Genomic DNA, 22,813 nt, shown 5'->3' with positions numbered 1-22,813 from the left:
CATTGATATTCCCCAGAAAGACATATATGATCCAGTGTTTTACAAAATGTTCTGAATGTGAAATATTTTCTAGGTAGAACATTAGAAAATTTATATTTATCTTAATGTTTATGGACAAATTGTGTTGTTGATTTCATTGTTTCCCATATTTCTCCATGCCTCTCCAATGCTATTTGCTTCTGCTAAATGATAGCCACTTCTTCTTGACCATAACACAAACTTTTCATCTCCATTCCTTACTCATTTCCTTCACTGGCAGCTTATATGCAATGGTTAAAATAGTTCTATCCTCCACAAAAAAAAAAAAAAAAAAAAAAAAAAAATTGCCCACAAAATATCCATTAAAAAAAAAGAAATAAAGAAAAAAAGAAAAAGAAACAATCCAAATGTCCCTCAACAAGTGAATGGTTAAAGAAAATGCAGTATATCCATATAATGGACTATATTCAGCAATAAAACAAATGTTATTGATATCAGCTGTATCAATGGATCTCAAGTGTTAAATAAAAGTCACATATTGTCTGAACACATTTGTATAAATTTCCCAGAAAAGGAAAACCTATAAAGACAGAGAGTAGATTAGTAATTGCCTGGAGCTATGGGTGGAAGTGGAGATGAACTGAAAATGGGCAGGAGAGAACCCACTGGATAATGGAAATGTTCTAATACTAGATGGGTATGATGTGACTTTATTAAAATTCACTGAATCATACACTTCAGTCTGTAAATTTTGGGAATATAAATTATTCAATAAAGTTATTAAATACTCCAGCCAAGAGGCTAGCTGGCCATACACTCATTTACCCATTCTTCCTTTCTTTACACGTCTTTCTCTCATGACTCAATCTGAAGGCGGCCTTTCCTTATCTTGAAATAACACACCATTTCCATTTTCCATATCTTAGACCCTTGTCATTTGCCTTCTGATCCTTTCTTGTATTATATTCAAGTATTTGTGAAATATCCTTACTAAACTATAAGTTTTCACAGACACAATCTACTCTGGACTATTCCATGTAAAAATAAGTATTGTTGAACTAAGCACAGGGAATAAATTCTGTTTAATAAAGGTTAACCCTAATAAAAACACTTGTGAAAGTTCCCAGAAATGAGTATCCTTCAATTGGCTGCTCTGAAATCTGAAATTTACCCATTTTTATTTAACTTGTAAATATAGTGTAAGACTTCAAGACATCAGCCACAAATTCTAGGAGTCATAATTGCATCAACAGCAAACGCAGCAACATTCGGAGCAATAACCTTTACTGAATGCTTACTTGGGCTGCTGATGGTGCTGTGGACACTATTCCTGAAATAATAACTTGACACAGTGAAATTAAGCCGCTTGTTTTAGGCCAGGTGCCCTGGAGGCAGAGCTTCGGTAGGTTTGCTGTGCTTATGGAGGGAATGCTTTCAAGAGAAACCAGAAACTGGAAATGAGGTGGAGGAAACAAGAATGGGAAAGAGAAGGAGAGAGGAAGTTTCTAGCTTTAGTCTAATCTAGGGGAAGCGCTGGATGATAAATAGGAGAGCAGAGTGTGTTCCAGTCTTGAGGTAAGAGAGTGAGGCTAAAAAATACCTACTGTCCCAGGCAGTGTGTGTGTGTGTGTGTGTGTGTGTGTGTGTGTGTGTGTGTGTGTGTGTGTGTGTGACATCACCCAAGGGTAATCCTTCCAGGAGGTCACAAGTGTGAGCCATTATCAAGAGCTCATCTGTGGGGAGGAGTGGACACACCCATCAGGAAAAAAAATTTCCAAGCAACTCGGGCAAACACCAGTGGTTTCTCCTACAGCTCTTAATCCAAGTCACATCCTGAGTAAAAAGAATACCTCAGATTCAAAGACCAATAATCTGATCTCTACATTAGTGCTTTTACTCCCTATCTTTTTATTTTGTAATCCTTACCTATGGGTATTTTTTCCATTGATTTTTTAGAGATAGTAGAGGTGAGGGAGGAGGTAGGGAGATAGAGAAGCATCAAGTGAGAGAGACACATTGATTGGTTGCCTCCCGAATAAGTACCTGATGGGGCCCTTGATGGAGTCTGCAACGGAATGGAGATACGTTTCCTTGGCTGTGACCCTTCCTTTCTTGGGATGACACTCTAACCACTGAGCAAATTGGCCAGGGCAAAGCTTATTTAAAAAAAAATGTTTTTATTAATTTTAGAGAGAGAGGAACAGAGAGGGATAGAGAGATAGAAACATCCATCAATCAGCTACCTCCTGCACACTCCCTACTGGGGATCAAGCCTGCAAACCAGGCATGTGCCCTGACCAGGAAATGAATTGGTAACCTCTTTCTTGCTTCATGAGTCAGAGCTTAACCACTGAGCCACACCAGCTGGGATATCCTATCTTTTTTTCTTCAGCATCACATTTTGTTATGTTTTGCCCTTAAAACACGCAGGAACACACACAGACGCACATACAGAGGCCCTGTGAATGGCCTAGGCCAGTGGTCGGCAAACTCATTAGTCAACAGAGTCAAATATCAACAGTACAATGATTGAAATTTCTTTTGAGAGCCACATTTTTTAAACTTAAACTTCTTCTAACACCACTTCTTCAAAATAGACTCGCCCAGGCCGTGGTATTTTGTGGAAGAGCCACACTCAAGGGGCCAAAGAGCCACATGTGGCTCACGAGCCGCAGTTTGCCGACCACGGGCCTAAGCTGATCCATTAGCATCTATTTAAAAAATAAATATTAATTCAAACTAGGATAACAAAGTCAAGCCTATTTGACACCCTCCTTTAATCTTTCTTTTAATGAATAGATAAAAATAAGTTTTAATTACATGCATTATTTAAACAGCATCTGAGAAATGTGCAGGTTGCTTGAAAACAGTTGACTTTTCCCAGCATTTAAAATATTCCCCTCCCCAATCTCCTTCAGAATAACCCATTTACATTCTCCATGAATAAAGATTTGCTCAGAGCCTCGGTGCAAGCAGTGACCCAATCACTTACACGTTGCAAATGAGTCGGTCTGAATTTCAGAGAAATTACTGTGTATCTTTAACTTCCTTTGTATCAGAGATAAAATCACACAGACAATTGGAATTTCATGTTAGAAACTACAATTTAAAGAAACATAAACAAAGCCTGCCACCCGGCACAGCGCAGCGGAGCTGGCTCCTTGCCACGGTGGCTGACTTACCGCGATGATACAAAGGACCATTTATAACAAATGACAAATGCTAAATGAAAACCGCCTGGGCCCCTTGGAGCCTAGCTTTATCCTTGTCAGACCTCCCCCCAAATTCAGCATCCTTTCCATTTAAATGGAGACACACAGGGGGATTTCTGAGCCCTCCACTTATCTTGCAAACCTCCCTTTCCCTCTTATCTCCCTCATTGTGCCTAGTTTGAATGCCAGCCTCAGAGCTTTCAACTTTAGAATAAGTAGCCAAGAGGTCACCACATCGGGAGGAAACAGAACGTGGGCTTGGATGGCATTGTGTGTGCATGTCACGTACACAATAAAATGCTGCCCTGGATGCCTGCCTGTGATAAGGCCACCATGCCCCGTACAGTGACACAATAATTGGTTGAGCAGGTGAAAATTAGCATGGCTGAGCATGTGGTGTGATAAATGGCACCCGGGATTGGCTACAGTTTAAGCCCTGGAAGTCACTAACCGGGGAGATAAGGTTTATTGCTTTAGGGTAAAGGAAGTGTGAAGCAGAGACAAGTCTCTGGATGTATTTCTCTGAAAAGGGACCCTCAGAGAGTGAGGCATCTTATATCCCATTTTAAACCATAGCCAGGAATATTTCTGTTCAATGTGCAATTTGCAGGACACTTCCCTAGGGATTCCTGATGTCTGTCAGAAACCCCTCTGTAAGCTCCCTTCTATTCATCGCAGAGAAGGCAAGGGACGTGATGTTTGTGACCTATGCTTATGCTTTCCATTGGTTAATTTTCCCAAAGGGCCACTGAGGGTAAAATATCCATATGTTGCTGACAAGAAAACAGACAAAGATGGCTTGGTTGCTCAGTTGGTGGGCGTATCATCCAGTACACCAAACGCAAGGTTGCGGGTTCAATTCCCAGTCAGGGCACATACCTAGGTTGCAGGTTCATCCCCAGTTGGGGAGCAAATGGGAGGCAACTGATCAATGTTTTTCTCTCACACTGATGTTTCTCCCTCCCTCTCTCTCTAAAATCAATAAACATATCCTCAGGTGAGGATTAAAAAAAAAAAAGAAAAGAAAACAGACAAAGGAGTTAAACAATACAAAAAGAAAAGAAAAATCATAGCACAGACTCATTAAGGACAGAGCTTGCATTCAAATCTAGACACTTTGACCCAGATGTGCAGGCTCTTTCCACACGCTCCTGCTGCCTGTAACACGGCGTTTCCCAAACCTGTTCTGCCGGGTGTTAACGGGAGGCAAGCGTTGTTTAGGTTTCAGCCAAAGTAGGACAGTTTGTCTCATTGCCTGAAATTTTATGAGCCTCCATTAATTTGGGAAGGAAAAACCAAAGTATCACTTATATGACTCAAGATAGCGCTATTATAATAATACTAATAATAACTATGTATATTCACTTTTGAATGTGTCTATAAAAATATGAAAATATGTATTAAACAAAGTTCCTATCTTTTATAATCACGATGTAACGGCGAACAATAATATATTCATGTAATGCCTCATAAGTACTGTAACAATAAAACCAGAAACAGTTATGCAAGGCTGGGCACTGTTCTTAGTGCCTGGTATATATTAATTCAGTTAAGCATCTTAACAACCCTTGAGACAGATATTATTATTTTAAACTTATTTTTCATTAATTTCAGAGAGAGGAAGGTAGAGGGAGAGAGAGATGGAAACATCAATGATGAGAGAGAATCATTGATCGGCTGCCTCCCGCACCACCCCACCCTGGGGATTGAGCCCACAACCCGGGCATGTGCCCTGACTAGGAATCCAACCGTGACCTCCTGGTTCATAGGTTGACGCTCAACCACTGAGCCATGCTGGCCAGGGAAGACAGGTATTATTACCTTCATGTGACCGATGAGGAACCTGGGGTCCAGGTAAATTAATTTACATCTGAAAAATCTTACTGGTGATTTTCCCAAGCATGTGTGTGGCAGAACCTGGTACCGAATGGTTTTCCACTAATTCCATACTGCTGATGACCCTCATTTAAACCTTATTTTGCAAAACAGTCTAGATATCTCCGGAGGATTTCTGTAACCTATAAAGATTAACAAGGGCTCCTGCTATGACATTTCCCTTCCTTACCTTTCTACCACTGTGTGTACTGTGGTTACTGGGAAATCTACTGATTTACTATCAAGTAGGAACCCTTCAAATTAAATATATCTAGTTAATCTCAAAAGATTTTAGCTATGAATCCCGTAAAATTTGATTTTGCTATATAAAAGTAAAACTTTATAGTCATTTGTCTGGCTCCCTTATGCATGTCCATTTGAGCATCTACTAAGAACGGCTGCAGGGGACGTATGCATAAGCTAGAAACTCTTTCTGCCTGAAATAGATGCTTGGATTTCCAAGGAAAGGTGTTGGATTGCCAGGGGCTGGGTCTGTTCCATCCATGGCAGGATCTGTGCTGACTCACACCCAGCTTCTCAGGAGGCCGTCTTTGTTACCTGAGGCACAAGCACATCTATGTGAAGACTGCCCGGGGGGGGGGGGGGGGGGGGGGAGCTGTGAACTTGGCACTGGCTTCTCCCGAAGATGCTGACTGTACCTGTAACCGGCCTGCCTTCCCATGAAGCTTTCACTATGCACAGGTGTGTTATTATTATTTTAAAATATATTTTTATTGATTTCAGAGAGGAAGGGAGAGTGAGAGAGATAGAAACATCAATGACGAGAGAGAATCATTGATCGGCTGCCTCCAGCATGCCCCACACTGGGAATCTAGCCCACAACCCGGTCATGTGCCTGGACTGGGAATCGAACCATGACCTCCTGGTTCATAGGTCAATACTCAACCACTGAGCCACCACGCCCAGGCAGGAAACATGCTTATTTTTAAAAGAAAAAGAAAATATAGACTAACCACTTAGACTAGATTTTCAAAAAGATGCTACAATTATTTTAAAAAGTAAGAAGAAATGTTTTCAGAGACCTGACCTTGGGCCAGGCACTGCTGGTGCTTTCTTATCTTAACTCATCCTCAAAACCCTAGGATCAATGCCATGATTATCTTCCTTTTACCAATGAGGACACTGAGGCACCGGGTGGATAAGCAATTCATCCAATATTACAAAGCTGGCAATCGCCCAGGCGAGGGTTTAAAGCCAGGCCGCCAGACTCCAGCGTGTGTGCTCTTGGCACTGTGAGGCCACCTGTCATACTACAATGTGTATCAAGTATTGGTTGAGAGCCTCCTCTCAGCTGGCTGCTGCACTTGACATTGTACATGTATTAGCTCATTATTCTTCATGAGAATTCTGCAATGTGGGTCTCATACCAAGAAAAACCAAGATCAGATCCTTGGATAGTGACTGAGTCTTGATGAACACAAGGCTGTGTTCTTTCCATGATGCCAACATCCTGGGGGAGTTGTTTTAAGAACTGAGTCCTGGCAAAGTGCAGATCATATCTTACTTGGTTTCCCAGATCACAGTCTACAGTTTTAACCTAGGGATTTTTCCCTCCCCCAAATTTTTCCACATTCATTATTCAAGAAAAAGAAACAACAATCTAGGAATAAATAAAGGAAAATTACAGGATCATCCCTATAGCCACATTTTATAAAGTACTTTTAAAGGAAAAAAAAAAAGTAAGAGAGATATTTAGAATTCCTTGCTAGAGAGCCATTTAATGGACTCTTTGCCTTGGCCTTAAATGCCTTCATACTTCCTGAAGCTTCATCCTATCACTCCATTCTCTTTAATCGGTTTCCCATATAAATAATTCTTACCTAGGTTTTCGCATGAATGGTGCTCACTGGACGCAGCAAGCTGCTGTTCTAGAAAGAAAATGACTGAAGATCAGAAGTGAGGGAAGCTGAGAACTGCAAAGAAAGCAAACTTCCCCCAGCACTCTCCTCCCCATCCGCCTTGCTCACATACCGCACACCCAGCTCCATTTCCCTTTCAGAGGAAGAGAAGCAAAGCACGTCAATGGAGTGAAATGGGTTTTTTCCTAAGAGTCATAAAACTACAGTCCCTCCTAAACCATGCAGAAAATGAGCTCCTCTTTTAGGTAAGTGAGGCTCTTAAGCAAATATCAATATCCTGAGTCTTTAATAACTTCCTTGTCATAGGAATAGTGATAGAGACAGCTCATTTATCAGCCATTGCAGAAGCTGACTTGAAGTTAAAAAATGGCTTCAAGGTATAAAAACCTGTCCTTAGTTCCAGGGTGTTTCTTCTGCATTATCTTAGTTTTAAAGATAAAAGCTAACAGAGACTGCCTCGATTTTAAGGTTTTTGTGTTTTTTTTCTAAACAAATAAAGCTTTTCAGTCCTGGCTGGGTAGTTCCGTTGGTTAGAGTAGCCACCCTATGCTCCAAGGTTTGTGTTTGATCCCTGGTGGGGACACATACAAGAAGCAACCAATGAATGCATAAAATAGGCGGAACAGTAAATTGATGTTTCTCTCTAAAAGCAATAACAAGTTTTTCATTTTAAATTAATAAATAACTATGTTCCAATGATCACTGAGTTTTTTCAATTAAAAAAAAAACAAACCACGATGTGTATTCCATATTGATATTCTTTTCCTTTTAAAAGTACCTTCTAAAAAGTTATATAAATGCATGCCAGAATGGACAAGTTAGAAAAGAAATAAAAAATTCCAGTGTTCATTCTCTCCTCTCCTATCTCATGTGTATTTTTTTTAATGGGATCACTATTCTGCATATGGCTTTGAAATGTGTTCTTTTAATTTAAGAAATATATTCTGAACATTTTTTTTTCAGCACAGTGATACTTGCCGGTCTCATGTGACATATGTTAGGTAAGTGGGGTAATTTATCAACATGCAATTTATCTATAGGGCTCTTGTCCAAACTGAATGAATTCAGAATTGAGGCATGGCCAAGGGAGATGGCAGTGATCAGGTGAGGGAGGGACCGAGCTTAGCCAGAGCATCTGGTTGGGACCGAGAGGAGGCAGCCAGGAAACCACAGGAGACAGGCAGCCTTTCCAAACTCAAGGAGGCTCAGGACCTGGTGAGCAAGAACCAGGCAGAGATCAGACCACTTGCCTGGGCACTTACAAGGGACCAGAACTATTATTCTAAGCACTGGGATTCTGTTAAATGTGATTCTTTTCTGACAGTAGTCTGTGGCAAGATCCAGTGGAGGATCTGGAAGGTTAAATAACTTGCCTAAGATCACACAGCTAGTTAGAGATTGCAGTCAGGGCTTTTTTGTTCCACTTCAACCCAGAGTCACACTTCATTCTCTCTCCAGTGCTCATTGCCTATGCCCCTCTTCTTTTTTGTACTTGGACATATGATTAAATGCAAATGTATCTCCCAAGCAAGCTTCATAGGTCATGGTACAAAAGAATCAAGAATCAGGTTCTTCAATGGCTTATATCTTATTAACTGACAAATTTCATGGCTTATGATCTCGAAATATGTATGTGTGTGTGTGATATGTGCAGGTGTGCACACACATGAGTCTAGTAATGTTTACACAAACATATGTTTGTGCACAAGTGTGTATGTGTATATGAACATACAAGATTACATACCTCACTGATTTTGGTAACCATTGAAAACATATTTTTGAAGGTAAGACATTGGATCTATGACTACTAGATACTATTGAACTTTCTAAAACCTAGTAAGAGACTAGTTTCTAAAAGCTGCAGACATGAGAAACATACAAATGAGTTGTTTTTAAAAATATATCATGAGTAAGGCTCTATTTTTGAAATTCAAAATTTAAGCCGAAAGTTCCTCTCCGTGTATTTGAAGTTGACTCTATTTATGAAGGCACAGTGCAACACAACTTTAAAGAATTTTTCTGTTGTTTGAAAGAGCAGCCTGAGAGTATTTCCTCAAGTACTGTCACCACGAAGTAATATTTATGGTGACACCACAAACTAGTATTTGTAAACACTTGGTTGGATCCCTCCCCAAGCATTTTTACTAGTTAGTTTGATTTATAGTACAGCATTATGGCCACACAACACAGAAGATAAATGTTCAATCACTGGCCTCTGCCTTGTCACGCAGTTGGAAGCCACAGTTCCCAGCTGGTTCAATTTTAAGTCTTCTGTAGTTGAGCCTCCAGTCGGAGCCACTATCATTGCATATTTGGATGCTATAGTAAATACATTCCCTCTAATTTCCCGCTTTTTTTTTTTCTTCTAGTCTCCCAGTGGTACCCAATTCTGCCCTCCTCTTTGACTATGTCTGGAAAAATGATCTTGCAGTAATGTACTCAAGAAAGTGCTTACTTTGTCTGAGTCAGGGAGAGTCCCCTTTTAAAATTACGACCACACATCTCAAATGGGTACTAAGCGCTGCCCGGCAATCTTCTCACATTTGTTCTGTAAATTCACTTCTATGGGCTCTGAAAAGACCACACTATACTTTCTCTCTCTTTAAAATATCCATTGCTCCCTTCCCACAAATGCTTTTCACCTCACCCCACTTCATATTAACAGGAGAAGAAAGCAATCAGACAAAGTGTCTCTCAACTTCCCATTATGGATGTACCAACATCTATGCTCATATTCTCTCCCTTCCCTAGCACATAATACAGGGAAGGAGAGTCTATGCTACAAGCAAGGCCAACTCCTCTACAATAGCAAGGACTTCAGTGTTTTTGTCTCTGTTATGTCCAAATCCCCTAGAACACCATCCCCTAGGAGCTTGCTAAATATAGAATGAATGAATGAATGAATGAATGAAAAAAATCAATGAATACTTATGAATACGAAAGGGTCCATCTGTCCTAAATGAAGAGGACAGTACAAACACAAAGACTTATAGGACGGCATTCCAAATATGTAGCATATAGCTAGATGATTATAAATGAAACAAATATGTTTGCCCTTTTTGTCCTACCTGACTTTTACTAGTACACTGTTTATAACAATTAATGGTCACATTTATAGAGCACATTTACCTCTAGTCATCATAACAATGACTAAGTTATATATGATGAAAGTGAGGCTCATAGAGATTAGGTAAGTTGTCCAGGATCAACTAATAAATGAAGGAGCTAAAATTCAAATCTACATCTGTCTGGTGTGAAAGACCATGCTCTCCCTGGGAGCTTACTGCAGGTCCAAACTCAACTAGTTCCTGAGTCAGTTCTTTGGGGAACAGGACCACATTCCTTTTACAATCAGTAAGAACTGGAAACATCATGTGCCCAAATCATCTCAGCCTCACTTTGTCATTCATGAAGTCTGGGTAGCCATGGAGCTAGGCAAGAGACAAAGGGAACCCCTATTGGGAACTTCATATCCAGTTTCCTGTCTTAGAGGATGGATGTTGCTTTCCATATCTCAAGCCATGAACTTTAATCTTTAAAGAAAGCAAGATGTTATAGGTTCTCAAAAGAGACAAATCTTGGTTTTGTGGGGCCTGAATCTTACATAATTTAGAGGAGAAGAGTCTCTAAGAAAATAGTAAGAAATATCACATATACAAAGTTTGGTATGGAAGTTACTATTTATTTAGACTAGAGATAGAAAGGGTCCCACAGACTTGAGGGCCTCCGTAGCTTAAGCTTAATTTACTTCAATGTAATTCTATCTCTGACCTTGACTTAACCTTCCTGAGAGGCAGGTACATGATGGTGTGAAGGCTGAAGACTCATAATCTCTAAACTGACAGGATGAAATTGAAACCAGCTAAACCACTCCTAGGTGTATGATCTTATGCAAGTGATTGGAACTTTCACAGTATGTACTTTCTCAGTTGTTAAATCTTTGATTATATAACCAGTATATAAAAATTGTTGTCAACATGAATAATGCATATAAAGTACCTGGCATATGATATGATCAACAAAGTGCTCATTCAGGTATTATTGGTATTTTTGGCATCTGATGCCATCTTCCTGCTCACCCTCTCTGGAACCATCCTACTATATTCATTCATTTGGTGGCTGATTGAATGCCTGAGCAGCAGGCATTTGGATTTGACCCTGTGTCTTCACCACTGTGGGTCACACTTTGGCACACAACACAGTTTCCTCAGGAGCTTAGTTTCTGCTTTCACACCAGGAATCCCCCACTCCCCACTTTCCTGGGCATAAACGAATAAAACTAGAAAATAGCAATGTGAGGGGAAAAGGTTCATAATATATCCTTAACTAAATACAGAACCAGAATTCTTATAATTATGGCTAATAAGATTATTCTTACACGGTTTTATTTTTGATACCATAAATATGTAAAATTATTAGCACCTCGCCTAGGATTTATCACTCTACCGTAGATGATGTAATTATTATGTATCTAATGCTACCACTTAGTTTTGTCACTTCTAATAAGTCAATTAACCTCCTTCGGCCTCAATTTACTCATAAAATGAGGAAGTTAGACTACAGTCTCTATGATTCTTGCTAGTTCCAAAAAAATGTAATAGTATAAATATCTTGACTATAAAGGTATTATTCTCATCTCAATTTGGAATATACCCAATTTGAATATTTATCTTTGAAGCTAATATGTGGGGAAGGAGGTTACTCAAAGGAAAACAACATGATTTTCCTTTTCATGAAATTTGCCTTTTGTCTCCACTGTCATCATACTCGTCCTATAGCAAGTGTTCAAGGAATATTATTTGGTTTTTTAAAATGCCTACCCAATAAAGACCAATTTAAATTGATCCTACAGATGCAATGACAGGATCTTGAAGAAGCCTGGTAAGGAGATGAAGACTAGACCTGCTCACCCCATAGGACAGGTGAAAAGGCAAAATCTAGCTTAACAAAGAGAAATGAATGTATTATCCTGAACATATGCTCAAGATTGGGCATGAGAATTACAGGCAGTTTTTCTAGACAATGGAGGTCTGACAAAACAGATCCAGAGACATAGAAACATGGAGCAGATTGTTGAATCTCAGAGGGAAGGTAGGTAGGTGGGAAAAAATTAACCCAAGAACTTGTATGTACATATGCATAACCCATGGACACAGACAACAGTGTGGTGAAGGCCAGGGGTGGGTGCAGGCTAGAAGGAGTCAATGCGGTAAAAAGGAGACATATGTAATACTTTCAACAATAAAGTTTAAAAATAAAATAAATGAGAGAAAAAAAATACAATGAATCAATATCCTGGGAGGTGTCTGGGGCAGAACAAAGAAATGACCAGAAGTAGACCCCATGATGAGATTGTGTTAGGCAGATACCATGTGAAAACTGATATCATGGCCTATAAAAAAAGTTGGAATTAAGGACTTATAGAGACTTTCTATCTTAATTTTTCAATGGTTTCCCATTGAAACCATAAACAAATAATAAAACCCAGTCTTTACAATGGCCCTGCATGCTGTGACCTTGGCCAACCCTCCACTGCTCCTCTACTACCCTCACTAGCTCACTGCTGCAGTTCCACTAGCCTTCCTGTGCAACTTGGACACAAGAAACACACTTTGTGCCAAAAGCTCTTGTACTTGGTTGTCCCTTTGCCTGGAAGACTCTTGTTCCAGACTTGACTGTTTTCCACATTCATTTCTTTCAATTATTGGCAGAAAAATCAGTTCTTCAGACAGGTCTTTTCTTACCACTCTATTATAAATAACACCCCAGTTTCTGTCTCCTTACTATAATTTATGCTTGTCTCTATTAGATATCAGATTGAATATTCCTTTGTTTATCTTTTTATCTTTCCCAATAGTATACATTCTGCATGGACTTGAGTTGTGTTCATTATTGTGCAAAGAACAATGTGTGGAGCACACTAGAGGTACACATAATTACCGAATGAATGCATGAATTAATTCTACTATAACTATCTGTCTCCTGTACATTTTTTGTAGCATTTATAGCTGTATCGCAAAATTTAGCAGATGAATCTGCAAGAACAGAAGTTTCTCTGCTGTCAGCTGCCTCCCCAGTGTCTAGAACAGTGGCTGGCACATGAATAAGCTTAAATATTATTCACCATGAAAATAAAAAAAGTCCCTGCTCTATAGTTGCAAGAAAGGAAATGAATGATTGTTCTTTGATTATAGCAACAGGTAACACCAGAACCTATTTTAAACCCAACCCAATCAAACAATGGCAACTTTCCATTAATAGTAAGCACACTTTGGAAAGCCCCTATACACACTTGAACAATACATTCTATAAGTACTGCTCTCACTTGCTTAACAGGCAAATAATTCAGCTTCTGGTTTCATATATTGAGTGGTGGCCTCCTTTCTTTGGAAAAAAAAGATGATGGTGCTTGGACATAATGGCAAAATATACAAAGCATTTATTATATCCTAGACAGATACTAACTCATATTACCCAAGGCCATACAACTAATATATATTAGAGGTGGCATTTAATTATTATTAAATATAATTATTATGGTTTGAGTCTGTGTTCTCAGCATCTATAATCTATGGTCTTTGTAAGAAAACGGAAACACACTATTGGTATTGGTTTAGTAGTACGGTTCATCTTGATGATGAGCCTTCTGACCTGTGCAAACGCTTTTCAAAGAATTGCCTCTGACAGCCTTGGGGTGACTTTCAATCAGAGATATCAGGTTAGGCCTCTGTGAAATGGTGCAAGTGGTGAGGTTCATGAGAGACTTGCCTTCTTGATTTTAATAATCAGAGTGATGAGCAATTAGAATAGCTGCCCTTGTGATTTATCTATGCATTTATTGAGTACTGAACCTGGCTTTTCCAGAAATTCATCCACTGGGCTACTGAATGGCTGTCAGGTAGTAATGACTCTCTATTACTAACTTATTCAGACAAGTCATTGAGATGGAAAACACCATAATTTATGCACAAGTATTCTTCGTAGTAACGCCTGTCTCTAAAGATAAAGCTAAACCAGAAAGCATAAAACTTACCATCACCCAAGTCTTAGAATCCTTAGACTTTAGAGTGACTGGTCCACTAGCAGAATAACTAAGGAAAGCTAAAGTTTGGATACATGTTTTATGGAACTTAGATTATGTTTAAAGTTTATTTTCTGATGAGCATATTTCATCAGATTTTTTTTTTTTTTTTTTTTGCAGAGAAGAGTTCTGTCAAAAACAAGTCATTTCATCTTTCTAAGGCTCAGTTTACTTTTCTGTAAAATGGTCAGTTGGGGACTGGTAATGTCTAAAGGATGTTACATTCTACAAAGACTTGATAAATCAGAAATCCAATTATGTTAATTATAGATGTAACTTTTTCTTTTTTCTCCTTCCTCATATTTTTTGGGACTCATTATCATAGCTGTATTTTTATGTAGACCACCTCTACACATAACTAGAAGTAAAACACAACAATCAAATTTAAAATATATATATATATATATATATATGTATATATATATATATATATTTTTTTTATAGAGATAGTCTGTAGGAAATGTTTATATTAGTCAAAGCTTTTCTTTACTGTGTACACTTTATCCTATTTTTGAATACTTATCTTCTGAATGCCATTTGGATCAGTGCCACTATGAAGATACTAGAACTACTCCAGATTCCTTCACTTATGTCTTCTTGTGATCTTGAGCAAGTTATTAATCTCTCTGAACCTCCCATTTATCATCTATAAAACTGAAGTGACACCTCTAGTCGTGCATAGCTGATACGATCATTCCAGGGCATGGCACATGCAACACTCCTTTTACCCCATTGGTTCTATAGTAGATTCTCAACTAAGGTAAGTTCTCCTCTCTTTCTTGTGCTCTGTGTCCTTTCTTGCTCTATACCCACTAAAAAGACTGGAGGAAGTATTTTCTGGTGATGACCATCCTGATTAAGCCTAACATCCCATTGAGGCTTCTGTTATGCTTTAAATCAATGCTGGATACTCTTACTCCACAGTCCTAATCTAACATTGATCATTGTATTACCTTTGTTCATCCATGCTGTAATCAATCATCCCCATTAATCTCAAACTCTTTCACAATTAAGGTCTTTCCTGGATTCAGCATCTCATCTTCACTCAGTAGTATCTTATGTAGAACCAGCCCTTCTCTGTCCCATCTATTTCCAGAAGTTCTACTTGCCATCCAGAAGCAAACCCGATACAAACTGGGTACAGTCTTAGTCTACTTTCTTCTCAGTTTTAACCCCGGAGCTCAACTAAAGACTATACTTGATTTGATAAGACTATATTGCAGACTCATTTAGGTTACAAGATTTGCCTATTTATAAGAAGATAGAGGTTTTATGATTTTTATGATGTATTTAGAATAGTACCATTATTATGTCAGTATGAGCATTTATGCTTATTAAACAACTAGAGGCCCCGTGCATGACATTCATCACTGGGGTGGGGGGTCCCTCAGCCTAGCCTGTGCCCTCTTGCAGTCTGGGACCCCTCAGGGGATGTCAGCCTGCTGGAGTGCCACTCAGCCAGAAGCCGAGCTCGCTGCTCCTTAGCACTGCCTTGGAGGCCGGAGAGGCTCCCGCCACCACCTCTGAGCCCGCTGGTGAGCCCAGCTTCTGGCAGAGAGGTTCTCCCGCTGTGGGAGTGCACTGACCACCATGGGGCAGCTCCTGCATTGAGCGTCTGCCCCCTGGTGGTCAGTGCATGTCATAGCGACCAGTCATTCAGCAGTTCGGTCAATTTGCATATTAACCTTTTATTATATAGGATGTCAGTGATTGAGAGTGTTTCACATATAGAATGTGTCCAGAAAGGATTGTAGAAAGAATTAATGGAAAATTGACCTAAAACTTTCTCCCCTTTACCAAATTATTTTCTATAGCCACTGTGCTGTAAGGTATAGAAAATTAAAATTACAGGAGAAAATACAAGGTCTGATGGCCTGAGTTTGAATTTCAGCTTTATGATTTACTGGTTGAGTAACTGTGAGCCAAGTTACTTAGCCTGCATAGGTCTAAGCTTTCTCATCTCTAAACTCAGAATGCTGGTACCTACTCCAGAGAACCATGGTGAAGGTTAAATAAGATATTGCTACACTAATACTAATGCTGCACTATGTTTAACACTTTAATAGACAGTGTAATAATATACTGTGCTTAATACACCTTATATATGGGTAATCCTACCTAATAATAGACAAATATGCAAATTGACCGTACCTTCACTATGCCTGCAATCGGCCAGGAGGCACGGGGGGGGGGGGGCGGGACTCGGGGTGGCCAGGGTGGCTGATTGGGCCGGTGGGACACTGAGCTCGCGTCACCAGCGGCGGCTGGAGCTCAGCGTCTGCGCCATGGCTGTGCTGCGGCACAGAAGGGGCCTCTGGGACAGCAAGCTCACGTTCCATCGCGGACCATCAAAAGCGGGAGAGCTGGGTGCCTGTCCACTCAGGCACCAGCAGACAGGCACCCAGCTCCCCCATGATCGAAAGCGAAAGTGTGTAGGGGACCCTACACGTGCATGATTCAATCATGCACTGGGCCTCTAGTCTTCAATAAAGCAATACATTAATATTATTTCTTATTATTTCATTTTGTGAATTTAAAAATAAGGATTATATAGGCCAAGTATAGCTTCAAATCACATGATTATTAAGAGACAAAGCTGTAATTAGAATCTAAGCAAAATAACTGGATTCTCTGAGTGTAATCTCTGAACATACTAAACCCACTTCTTTCAATAGTCCCTTTGTCCCATTTTAAGCATTAATGTTCTTGAAAGAAAGGAAATGTTAACTATAGAAAACACTAAAGAAATGAAAATCGTATAAATATTATCTTTATTCCATTTCTAGACAATATACGTACATTTTCTAATAACATAATTATTTTTATATTTCTTAAGCATTACAGTTTAGAAAGACTTTTCAGATGGTGAAATACACATCATATTTCTCATCCCATTGTATTTGGGACAGCAGGGTTATGGGAGAATTAAAAGAGAGTCTACTTCATTAATTTCAGTAAAGCTTTTTGAGATCATATAACAGCTCCATTCTAGTCATCTCCAGTCCCATAGTACTCATTAAACATCATGGAATAGGCCTGACTGGTATGGCTCAGTTGGTTGGGTATCACCCCATGCACCAAGAGGTCATAGGTTAGATTCCCTGTCAGGGCACACACTCCGGTTGCAGGCTCAATCCCCTGTAGGGGTTGTGCAGGAGGCAGCAGATCTATGTTTTTCATTCATCAATGTTTCTATCTCTCTCTCTCTCTCTTCCCCTCTTCCTTTCCCTCTATCTGTAAAATCAATAAAAACATTTAAAAAAATAAAAATAAGCATAATGGAATGGATACAGTACTGTTTTCCAGTTGGCCCAATTTATTTACAGACTCAACACGTCCACCTTTATGTCAATGGTACAGGAGAATTAAGAAATTGGGTTCCAAAATCCATCTCTGTGTATATGGGTGATACCTTATTTAGAATGCTCCAGGAAGCTTGCATTATAATATTATAAGATATCTTCTAAATAAAGTGAACTAAATAAATACAAAGTAATTGTAATGCATAATGTATAAAGGACTTAGATTATCAGTTGATTACATTTTGTCTTTTTTATCAAAAGCAAATACCAGTAAAAGTGATTATTTTTCAAGTCATGGGTATTACTGTACTTTTGTAAATTTTTGCCTTTTACCAAGATTAGTAGTAAGGAGAAGGATGGTTCTTTCTTAATTGAGTAACTATTTCAGCATGATTTAAACCATATTTGGATGAAAAGGAGATATTTTCACAGCCCAGTGTTGCATATAGAAATAATGAAATAGGTTTGCTATTAAAATTTTCATTCAATTTATCCCTGGAATGCGTTAACCAAACACCACTTTCATTTTTATAGCTGGAAAAGCAGCAATTTACTGTTGCGAGGTTTTAGTATTCCAAACCAGCATAACTCTGAAGCTTCCTACACCCCTCACTAGGCAGAAGGAGCCTGGGAATTCAAAACACGGGCATCACGCATCACCCTCAACACTTTGCTCAAGTTCAAACTGTTATTTGCATTCATATTGACCTGCTAAGATTACTTTTCTTAAAAAGAAAACAGATTGAAGTTTAACTAAATTACAACAAAAATAAACACAAAAAAACAAAGAACCACCAAAAATCCAAAACAACTGAACTTTGAAATGTTATTAAACTATAACATGATGTGTTTATTTATTATTGGAGCCCCATGTAAGTTTTGACACACTATAGCACAAGGATGCCTCGAATAGCAGCCCCAAATGTCAAATCCTAGAGCTGTAGGAAAGGACATTTTTCTATTCTCTTGAAATACAATGAAAATCTCTCCGAGATATGATAAATTATCCCACAATGGGATAGGAGGAGAGATTAGTCCAATAGCTGCACTGCATATCAATTCCAAAATAGGCCATTGATACCTATTTCATAAGAAAGGGTATGTGTTATGTAAGTCATCAAGCTTTCATTGTCTGATTATTCCTAGCTTTTTTTAAAATGGAAAGTTCCATGGAGATTATCAAGTCCAGTTTTCTCATTGTAGACTCTAAAGAAGTACAGTGGCTTACTGAGCTTAGAAAGTAAGAGAGTGGCAGCAGGGTAAGAATCTGTACTCCTATTACTGTTTTTATGCTCTCATGTTTAATAATACTACTTTTTATTTAGACATATATGCCACGGATCTGTGTGTAGCATTATGAGTTTATGCAGATCAGACCTAGTCTAGAACTAAAGGAACCTGGACATCGAGGACCCCCTTCTCAGTTTTCTGCCAAGAACGGGAGTTAAGACCTAGCTGGTTTGGCTCAGTGCATTGAGCATTAACCTGCAGACTGAAGGGTCCCGGGTTTGATTCTAGCCAAGAGCACATACCTCAGTTGCAGACTCTACCCCTGGCCCTGGTGGGGGTGCATGCAGGAGGCAACCAATCACTGTGTCTCTCTCACATCAATGTTCCTCTCTCTCCGTCTCTCCCCTTCCCTTCCACTCTCTCTAAAAATCAATGGAAAAATATCCTCGAGTGAGGATTATCAACAACAACAACAACAGCAACAACAACAACAACAAAAGTATGGGAGCTCAAAGTACTCAAAGATAAGCAAACAAAAATTCCAGACTTTAAAGCTATTAATTTATTTGAAGTGCATTTATTCTATACATGTTTAGATAATAACTACATTTTATAAACATAGTGTTATACATTTGGAATGATAACTACACTGCAAAACAATTTTAAGTTTAGATGCAAAATGTTTAGTTGTTTAGAAAAAAAAATTTAAAACCATCCTTATAGGGCTTTAACCTAGGTTCAAATTTCCCTACTTAATAACCAAATTTCTCTACTAGGACACATGAGCAGACAAATAAGTAAGGTGGAAGAAATTATTATCCCCAACTAAGGTATGTAAGATGGTGGCGTAGGAAGGGAATACCAATGGGAAAATAAATCTGAATAGAATGAGCATCGGAGTTTGTTTTTAAGAAAAGCTTCAGAAAATCTATGAGGCTGCTATTTTGATAGTAAATGTTCATCCTTTTCATTAATTATAATCAGGCTACAAGTTATAGTTGTGCGCATTCTCATTTACAGATTCAAACTATGCACAATGAACTATAACAATTTAGTCTGTTCCTTTGCTTTGTATCCCCAGTAAGCAAAGCACGTGGCCAACTTTTATCTAGTTTGGAAGGTTTTCTGACGCTAGCATTCACTTTGGAAATGAGTCTTACACAAACTTCAAGACGGAAAGCACTTTACTCTCTGTCTCTACCACCATTTACACATTAAACATCATTTCTCCTTAAATTGATTATCAACGTTTTATCCTATAAAAACCCTTTCTAAAAACACTGGAAATCAGCTATGCATTGATGTTGAAGTCTCTAAGAGAGAACATGCATTATCCCCATAGGATTATTAGTACGACATTGGCCTGGAAATTGCTGATGTAGTAAACTATAAAACACAAGACAGAAACTGTTCATACAAATCAGTACAGTTTGAAGTACAAGTAATGAGAAAAAGGAAAAAAAAACAAAATACATCATAAAGGTTAGTAGCCCTTAGAGGAGAGAAACCCACACACTCTCATTTGGGAGAGTAAATGTTTTAGCTCCTGAAACAAAACCAATACTAGAGTAGATTTCATCACAAAACCCAGGATAAAAACCCTCACAAAAGAGTTTAAAGGATGACCACCCGTCATCCATGAAATTAGGTAAATCAACTCCCTCAACATAGCTGGGAAAACTGACTCAACTCCATGTACCTGTCATCTCACTCCCGTCTGCCAGGTAAAATAACACACACGGATCAACAGACGCCAAACCAAGTTTCTGGTGTCATGACAATGCACGAGATAACATTTTTAAAGAGCAGTCACCACTCCCAGAATTTTTTTTTTTCTGCTCTTTAGAACTACAAATATTTTCATCTAACAGGGCTACCAAAAGCATTCTGCAAACTTAGCACTACTTTAACCAACCCTGCCTCCCACCAGCCCTCCCCACAGTGAGCGACAGAGGTAGGTTCCTGGTAACCTACATCGGAGTGGCACACTTACTATAATTTGCCGTTTGCTATGTGTAAATGCAGTCTTATTCACGCCCCATGTGGCAGTCCTCCTCTGCGGGGCTGGATTAGTTGTGGATGTAAAACATTTATAACATATGCATTTGCATTTTTACTCAAGTTTCACATTTAAAGCAAGAAGAATAGGAAAGCATCACGCCGCCAAACATCACCTAGGGGTGCGTTTAAAAATCGCTCTGACAACTTCAGAGAAACAATCACTGGCTGTATGCAGACGCACTCCCGAGCGTGTTCGGAGCAGTCACAAAGCAAGAATCTAAATTTACTCAGATTTTCCAAGAAGCCTTTAATTCAGGAGCAGATACAGGCAAGCACACATCGTGTGTTTTTAAAGCAAAAGATGATTGTTAAGGAGAAAAAGAGAATGAGCCTGTGACAAACATACACAGCAACCCTAGAAAAACAATTTGCTATTTGGATTCTATGCTAAGGTCAGTCAAATGAGTTGGGGACTCTGCCCCATAAACTCTCCGTGGGGATGTAACGGAGGTAATATTATAAGTACGTCTCAAGACAACCATATACAAAGCTTGTCATTCTTAGGCTCCAATCTTAAACCACAAGACATTATAATAAATGTATATCCATTTCCATTTGATGAATGCATTTGCATAGCAACAAACAGATGAACCTCACAGCATATCCACGCAAAATGTGCTCATGCAATAAAAGAGGGGGGGAATAAAATAATCTAACATCAGTATGAATTAAATGCCCTCAATATAAGCAGACATACCAGTTAAAAACCTTTCATTTCCTCAGTTTTGGTTCTAACATTTTGATATAAAGTGTTGCTTATAGTTTTAACATTCTTTTGCTGTGAAAACATTGAAACTTACAAAAAGTTTATCTTATTCATCGTTTCTGCATTGAACAACTTGCGTCTCTTTAGTCTATCCCAGAGTTACATTTCTCGGATTTCCTTTCAGGTGCCTTAAGAAATTTTTATTGCAAAACAGAAAATTTTTAGAAGTCACTAAAAAGCACTCCCTTACCTTCTAAACCTGCTTCAATCAGCCCAAATTGTTCCAATAATTTAACAAAAAGCACAATGACGATCAGAACTGCTATCATTTCAAGCCCTTCCAAGTTCATGGTCAGCTAGGTCATGGTCCGATAGCAGCCAGTGAGAAGTGCCTGTCTGCCTGGCTTTCTTTGTAAAGCCATTAAACTACATTAAGAGGCTACTGCCAGAGGAATAGGGGAGGAGGAGAGCCGGAGAGCAGAGAGAGAGAGCGGAGAGAGAGAGAGAGAGAGAGAGAGAGAGAGAGAGAGAGAGAGAGAGAGAGAGAAGAGGTGATGAGATGGAGAGGCTGAGAGAAAAGGCGTGAATGAGAGAAAATGCATTCATCCTGTCTACAGTAGCAGAGGCCAGAAGTAGCAGCCGGATAGAGTCAGCCTGTCGGAATTATTTGCTTGCTGGGGGTTGTCACTCTCACAAAGAGAGACAGCCACGCATGAAGTAACACGCAGATCACCCGAAGACCCGGAGGTCACCAGAAGGTCTCCAGGAAGCATGACGTGTGGCAGTGATGGAGGCTAGGTGGCCCCGGGTCCAGCGAGCCCCCTGCCCGTGCTGCTGGTGGCTTTGTTGGGCTGCTCAGTTGCCTTGGAAACGGAAACTAACCAAGGCTGGACTCCTGCTGCAGACAGGGACCAGAGCATGGGTCTTGAAATAAACCTGAAAACGCCGAGGGGCGGAGTATCAGCTTGAATTCAGCTGCTTCAGAAACACTGGTTACTAGTCAGGAAAAGTGAACCGTGTATTTTGTCCCCACTAGGTGAGCACAGAGAGAAATAAATAGGCTTAAGGGAGTCGTGCATACTGACCTTTTTCTTTTCAATGAGTTGCCTTATCCTAGGGCACGGTCATTGCGAACTAATATTCTGGTTTGAAGAGTGACTATCATACAGTTTCAAAGGTCAGATATAATAAACTAATAAGGATTCATAATATTTGTAAAACTTAGCGGCTACCTTATGCATTAGTTCATTTCCATTCCATACACCAAAATATATATATTTTTTTTATAGTGTGTACCTCCTATGATTTTTAAAAAAATAATGTTTAAGTAAATTTGGAGCCACAGAAATTTTTGAAGGAAAAAAATAATCAGAAACAAAACTTTGTTTGGAGTTTCTGTCTCTATCTTGCACAATCATTCACTCCTCCACCACACTCCCCACCCCATTACTGCCCAAATAGATCAGGCCCACCTTAAAATACAGATT

General features: G+C 39.2%; 1 protein-coding gene across 1 annotated transcript in view; it reads right to left on the bottom strand.

Moving 5' to 3' along the window:
• The window catches only part of KCNIP4 (potassium voltage-gated channel interacting protein 4), a 404,299-nt gene extending 382,623 nt beyond the window's left edge, over nt 1-21,676 (bottom strand). Inside the window, exon 1 of the mRNA XM_008140184.3 lies at nt 21,577-21,676. Within this exon, the coding sequence (XP_008138406.1) occupies nt 21,577-21,676 (100 nt within the window). The remainder of the gene's footprint in view (nt 1-21,576) is intronic.
• Nucleotides 21,677-22,813: the final 1,137 nt, after the last annotated feature.

This window comes from Eptesicus fuscus, chromosome 2, assembly GCF_027574615.1.
Source record: "Eptesicus fuscus isolate TK198812 chromosome 2, DD_ASM_mEF_20220401, whole genome shotgun sequence".
In the NCBI taxonomy this organism is placed as follows: domain Eukaryota; kingdom Metazoa; phylum Chordata; class Mammalia; order Chiroptera; family Vespertilionidae; genus Eptesicus; species Eptesicus fuscus.
The sequence above is the reverse complement of the archived record's forward strand: the minus strand, read 5'-3'. Positions and strand labels throughout refer to the sequence as shown.